We start from the raw sequence: 6,759 nt of genomic DNA on the forward strand, positions 1-6,759 counted from the left end.
ATTGTCTGTGCTTGCAAAAGAGGAAGTGTAAAATATTTTCTGTCTTACTAGCCAAATACTTCACTATCAGAAAAGCATCTTCATACACGTCATATTGTATATAAAATTGACATGTTGGTAGTATAGAAAACCCATCAGTAATTTCTTGTTATTGTGTTTATAGTCCTTGATTCAAAGTTCATAGAATCATAGAATAGTTTGGGTTGGAAAGGACCTTTTAAGCATCATCTAGTCCAACCTCCCTGCAATAAGCAGGGACAACTCAGGATGCTCAGAGCTCGTCCAACCTCACATTGAATGTTTCTGAAAGTTCAGAATTTCTGTTCTAAAGCAGGAGTTCTTATTGTGGGGAGTGTGTTTTGTGCCATTTCAAAGTAGGACTTGGCTCAACATTATCACGTGGATAGTCATGCCTGCTACCATAGCTGCTGCTGCTATCCATCAAAAATTGAGAAAATAAAGCTTGGAGACCCCTGAATTATAGTAAATATCCATTGCGACACCTGTTTCCTGTTTTTTATTCACTCATTATTATCCATTGAAAATGAGTTTCTAAAGCTTCCTTTTTTTATTCCTTTATCCTACTTATTTAGAAATGTAGTGTCTTATCTTATTTTTTTAAGAAACTGTTCTCTGAGAAACTCCTCAAAATTCCAACAGCTATGAATTAATTTTTATAAATTAAAAAAATAGCTGTGGCAGCGTGTGCTGCCTGGTGCTCTGCTTGAGCCTTGTTTCAAGGCACTTTGTGCCAGGGGAGCTCTCATTTATGTCAGGTTCTTTTCTTGGTCCCTCGTCTCTCTCTAAGTAGGTTGCATGGTTGTGGTTAGCAGTGGTTCTTCCTTCATGTTGGAAGCAGCAACATAGATTTAAGAATGAGAGCATGAAGAGCAGAGAGCTGTACTGGTCAGCAGAACAGACTGATCTTAGTTACATTCTTGTTAGAAACGAAAAGAGGGCGGGAGATACCATGTTTGCCTCATATAAAGCTGCTCTTCAACTCTGTATTCTCAGATAACAGCACTTTCAAATAGGCTGAGGTACAGGCTTGGCTTCTTGTTCCTTTTTCATTGAGCCACACTTCCTCTCCCGTCCCATGAAACTGAAAAGGGGAGTAAATCTTCTTGAATGATCCAAGAATAGCCATTTCTGCAAATCCACATGTGTACGGTGTGTATTGTATCTCTCATAAGCAGTTTAGTGAGAGTTCAGCAAACACTTTACATGGTTTTAAGTTCAGCAGTTTTATGACTTGTCATCAGCAAAACTAAAAAAACTGAAAAACTGTGAGTTCTCCTTTCCTAGAAAATAGGAAAGTTTCATTTGTCTCTTGCAGAAATGAAAACAGAAAATTACTTTAGTGAAAGCCAAGATGAGTCTGTTTGAAAGACATTTTGCTGCATATCTGAATCTGGTTCTGTTTTGCTTGTTTCACAGCCACTATCTTGGATGATAGCTACATCAAAGTGATTAAATAATACGGTATTAAAACAAAAAGAGGAAGCTAACATTTGCTAAAACTTACTGTAGAATTCTCATTTTTAAGTGCTGCAAGCGGCTCCTGTTTTTAAGAATTTTGTCTCTTAGCAGCTGTGTCTCTCATTTTTTAATGTGGTTTCAGAGGTCTTCCGTTCCTATTTAACTTTCTGGGAGCAGACTTTACTATCATAATTTTGAATGGCGATGTGCCTGATGATATAACATTTTCTCTTCTGAGTATCTGTAAATGTTCAAAACCATTTCTGCCGTATGAAGGTATCTACTTACTTGAGTAAAATGGATGCATTTAGAAAGAAAATTGTTTCCCCACTTCTATTCTTACTAGATTCAGCTGCATTGAAGTTAACTATTTCTGCTGTATTCCTTTTAGTTTTCATGTTGCATTTGGGTAAGGCATTATTTACTGTTATGATATAAAGTATTTTATTTAATACAGTAAATTCATAAATTACAACACTATTATAATGTCAGTGAATGAGCCAGCCAGTTAAAGATTTCTGTGGAGGTGTCACAATCTACCAATGATTTCTACAGAATTTTGCTTGGTTTTTTATTCTCTAAAGAATTCATTTACAGTCATGTATAAATACAGTAGTGATTTTTTTATAGTTAAATTTTGTAGTTTCTGTAAGAAAAGTTAGAACCATGCTGGAAAAAGCACTTAGAGTTCTTAATGTTAGAGTCTGGCAGAATGCTGGAGCCTGAATTTAAAAGTGAAATCCGTAATACTCTGCCTAATTTCTTGGATGCATGGAAGTGTTGGTATACAAGTAACTTTGCCCCTAAAAACTTGCAATATCTGAAATTTTTTGAAATGGCCTTCACACTAAGGACCTCCTCTTGGATGACCTGAATATCTTGACACCTGCTTTGTGTCTGGGCTCAAAGATGAGGCATCCTTGTGCTAAAGCATGAGAGAGGTTTGGAACCAGTAGACCAACTCATACAATGTGTGACAGGGGCTGACTGCTCACTGTGAAAATGCCTCTGCTTCTTTGTTGATCTAGGTCTGATTTCTTCATCTTAGTCATAATACTTACATCCAGAAACTGGTATTATAAATTAAACATGAAGTAGAGTTGACATAAACAGGAACTGATCTTGTCATTGAATTGCACTCGTGCACTATTGCTGCAGAGTGGTGGTTCATGGTATGGCTGAGTATTGTACAGTAAGTTTTAATGCATGAAGCTGCCTGTGATATGGATAAACTACATTGTAATGTATAAGGAGTGTCAACAACAAAAAATAAACAAATATTAATTTTAAGCCTTCAGCAGAAGTTGAAATTATTTGGGTAGAGGAAGAGTTAAAGTTTTATTTTTCATGAAAATATACAATTTTTTGGTAGTAACTTCTGTTTTCAATATTCTCTTAAAATGTACAGTGTTAAAGAGATCCAAATGACGTGTAGACCTTTCTTGAACAAAACTAATGCTATTACTTTAACTGTCATCTACATGTTTCCACACAGTGAAAAAAAGCCCGACCTTTTTAGATGTGAACACAGGACCCTTCATCAGGACCAGCAGTTTTGCCGATGAGATTGACCTGGAGGGTGAGACACTGTTGACCCCAATAACTCACATCTCACAGTAAGTCAAGGCTATTGAATTGTGCATTAGTTGACTTAGACAAGAGAAGCCAATTCAGGTGGGAGGAGCTGAAATGTGGAGCTGATAGGGCTATCTCAGATATTTGCGTCAAACTCTTTTTACCTTGAAGTTGGTGTACACTGTTCTGAGTGCCAGTAAATCTTCATGTTGACCTAAAGAAAAGTTCACTTGGCTGTGACACAAGGCTTTAGTTTTTATCTAATGGCAGCTAGTGGCTGATAGCCTGAAGATTTTCACATGGAGACAATGTGTGGGAGTACTTGCCTGTTAAGAATTTTATTACTCCCTCCACCATTTTCCAGTGGAATTGCTGTAAAGTGCAAATGTTAAAACACTACTTGTGTGAAGTAAGTCTTTTATTTCAGCAGCACCTTCCCTAATGGTCATGTGATGATCTGCATTGGAAAATCAGATCTGTTTTGATCTTTATTACTACTTCGTGGCATATAAAAATTATCTGAAATAAACCTGCATATTTTATTCTTTGTTGTTTTCCACATCTTTTATGATAAAATGTTATCTCCAGTTTCTCAAATTGTTGTAAAAAAAAAGAGAATTAGAGAAGATTTTTATTCAAATGACTTTCAAAAACATAATCTTCTGTCGTTGTTTAATTCAAATTCCTGGCAAATGCTTATTATTTACCATAGTAGATATGTGACAGTATGTCCTGTAGCAGAGGAATGAGACAATTCTTTCAGCTCCATTCTTAAAATTCTGAAAATTTCTGCAGTGAAAACGGAAGAAAATTCTTGGCATACTTGTATTTGTGAGATACGAATCATGCAGAAATGCCTGCTGCCAGTTTTCAGGCCTTCTTTCTCTACAGTATAAATAGCAGAGAACCGCAAATGTACTTTTATAACACTTTAGAAGGAACTTTTTTTTTTTTTTTAAATGTAGGTTTGTGGGGAGTCTTCCCTGCCCCCATACAAAAGGACTTGCATTTTCAGCTGAATCACCTAAATGTACATACAGTTGTAGGCAGGCAGAGGATTTCGAGACTTATATTCTGGAAGATTTCTTAGTGGTACAAGCAGAAGGAGGAAGTAATAAATTTCCTTAAGCCTGAGACAAGAACAACAGAGCAGCAAAACCAGATTTAGAGGTTTGCTTTGCATAGCTTTTTTTAAACTTTAATTTACCACAACATTGCAGGCTTTATTTAAGAGAAATAAGCTTTGGGGCTAGGAGTTTTCAGTATCCTTTTTGGATCTGGAATGATTTAGTTATTTCTCATTATCACTTCCATTGCTATATTTCAAATAACAAGGTGCTCTATCACTTTTAAGTCCAGCTTCTGTACCAGCTGAGATTTTTTTTCCTATTAACTACTTGTGGAAGACCTTAGGAGATAGGTAATGTATATCAGTTGAAGAACCTTACCAAATTAACATCCCAGTGTTTTCTATAAGAGAAACTTATATATTTCTCTCTTATTTCCTGAATTTTTAGTTGTAACTTTTGTTGAAATCTCCCTAGATTGCTCTAGGTCATGAGTGATGGAGTGGTACAAATTATGTCCCCATATATGCTTGAACTGAGTCTCTGCTAGGGTGGAGGAAAATGGAAGTTGTGTTTCTTACAAGACTTTGGTTTTAGATTCAAACCTGGAAAAATTGGATTAAAAGTTAAACTGGATAAAATACTGATTGAAATGTCTCTTTGAAGCAGTGCATTTTCTTCGTATGCAGTTTATTAACAGGCCTGAAACAATGCCAGATCATGGTTATAAGGGTTTGGCAAAAAGTGAAAACCCTGTGTTTTGCGATGTCAGTTGTAGTATTGGCACAGGTTTGTTTTCCTATTGGGTTGTGCATTTTGCTTGCATTTGGGGCAGTTAAAAAGCAAGTTGCTGTGCTGTGTTTCCCTGGGTACCCATGTTGCTGGATGGTCAAGACAGTCAATTTCCCCGAATTATTTAGACAAATGTTTCTTTTTCATTCTTCATTTCAAAGTCCTAGGGAACAAATATTTATGATCTGGTTACACATGTTAGTAGGACCTGCATGCTAGACATGTGGGCATAGAATTAATGATCAAATTTAGAATTGTCCAATAGGTAGATCTTTTTGCAAAGCCACATACTAATTTTCTGTGTAATAAAAGTGGTTAGTCATGGTTAGTCATTGCAGATCCATGTCTATGTGTATGTTTAATTCAGGCTTGAAAGTTATGCTATGCCTGAAAGAACCTAGGATGAATTCTTTTGTTCTGATGGCCCCACCTGCAAAACATTTTATTTCCTTAAAAACATCATATATACAGTGTGGTTGCTCCAGATTTGTTGGTAAGTAAATAAGCAACCCTATGCAAGTTTAAACCCAAGTACTTAACAAAAATACAGGACCAGCTATGAAAACAAATTAGTATGGAAAACTCAAATCAAGCACAAATATCTCTAGCTTCAGGTCTTAAAAGTAATTCATACTCTATCAAAGGAACAGAAGCATGAAGACAGTTTCAGAAGTGGAAGCATAATGTAAAGCACTTGATCCAAGATGCTTGGATTTGGAATTCATAGAACTATTATGTATTTATTGCAATATATGAATTACCTTTCTGTGGTTTAATGTTAAGCTGACTCCAGAATAAACATTAATTTTTGAAAGCCCTAAATATATGGGTAAATATTACACAGTTAATTGGAGACATGCAACTAGATAGTGGCTTTAGTTGACAGTATGAAAAATATTTCCTTTGACAGGTAGTGTAAATCTGGCAAGAGTGTGGATTACCTACTATGTTACCAACAGGCAAAGACTTGGCATCGTTGGTGCTTAAAAAGAATGAAGCTAAATTTGCCCTAGGCAATGGAAAGAATGCCATCTTTCAGCCTTCTCAACAGAGACCTTTAGGCTCTAAAATCCCCTTTAAATTGAATTTCAGTGCCCAGCTTGTTTATGCAAAAATTATTCTCTTTTTGTAAATGTAGGTGCATATTCCCACTGAATGCAATAAGCCTGGTTTTGTGTCTAATTATAAAAATGCAGGTGTGGGGTTTTTTTGCAGGACATACTTCCAGCTGTATTTGAAATTTGTTTTGAAATAAATATTTTACGAAAGGTAGCCCTATTTCTGTGGAATTAGAAACAGGAAATCTTTCATATAGAAAAGATTACTGTAACCAATTAATCATTTGTCGATACCAAGTTGAGGAAACAAAAATAGTAGAAGCACTTTCAGACCTGATGTTGAAGCAGGAAAGTCATTAAAACATCACAGAAAAAAACAGATTGCAGCAGGTGCAAGCAGAAATACAGGATAAGATAGCAGTGCATGGAAGAGCGACTGCATTTTTCCTTCTCTTTGAGAAGTCTTAATAAGCAGAAGATGCAGATTCAAGCAGAGCAATCTGTGTAATTAGCTATTATGAATCTCACCTATAAAATTAACTGTAACAGTTTGAAGAATGCAGTACACACTGTTGTTCGAGAGAAGACTGGGGTCTTCTATGGCTTCTTTAAATGATTGTTGTGGTGTGTTCTGCTGTAATAGTGAAACAGGGACCTGGGCTGTAGCAATACCACACCTCTCCTGTAGACTTCCCACTGGTTTCTTTCTCTGTAATCAGTGGATTTGGTACTGCCACCCATTACCTGTTTCACTTTTTTGGGTACTTTTTTCTGTTTTCATTTTAAAG

General features: G+C 36.1%; 1 protein-coding gene across 1 annotated transcript in view; it reads left to right on the plus strand.

The window, feature by feature from the left end:
* The window catches only part of LOC104413387 (potassium voltage-gated channel subfamily KQT member 1-like), a gene marked incomplete at its 5' end in the record, with an annotated part of 66,664 nt that extends 63,565 nt beyond the window's left edge, over window positions 1-3,099 (plus strand). Inside the window, one exon of the mRNA XM_010024362.1 lies at window positions 2,975-3,099. Coding sequence (XP_010022664.1) covers window positions 2,975-3,099 — 125 coding nt within the window. The remainder of the gene's footprint in view (window positions 1-2,974) is intronic.
* Between the last annotated feature and the right edge of the window lie 3,660 nt (window positions 3,100-6,759).

Source organism: Nestor notabilis, unplaced genomic scaffold (genome assembly GCF_000696875.1).
Source record: "Nestor notabilis isolate BGI_N333 unplaced genomic scaffold, ASM69687v1 scaffold4571, whole genome shotgun sequence".
Classification (NCBI taxonomy): Eukaryota; Metazoa; Chordata; class Aves; order Psittaciformes; family Psittacidae; genus Nestor; species Nestor notabilis.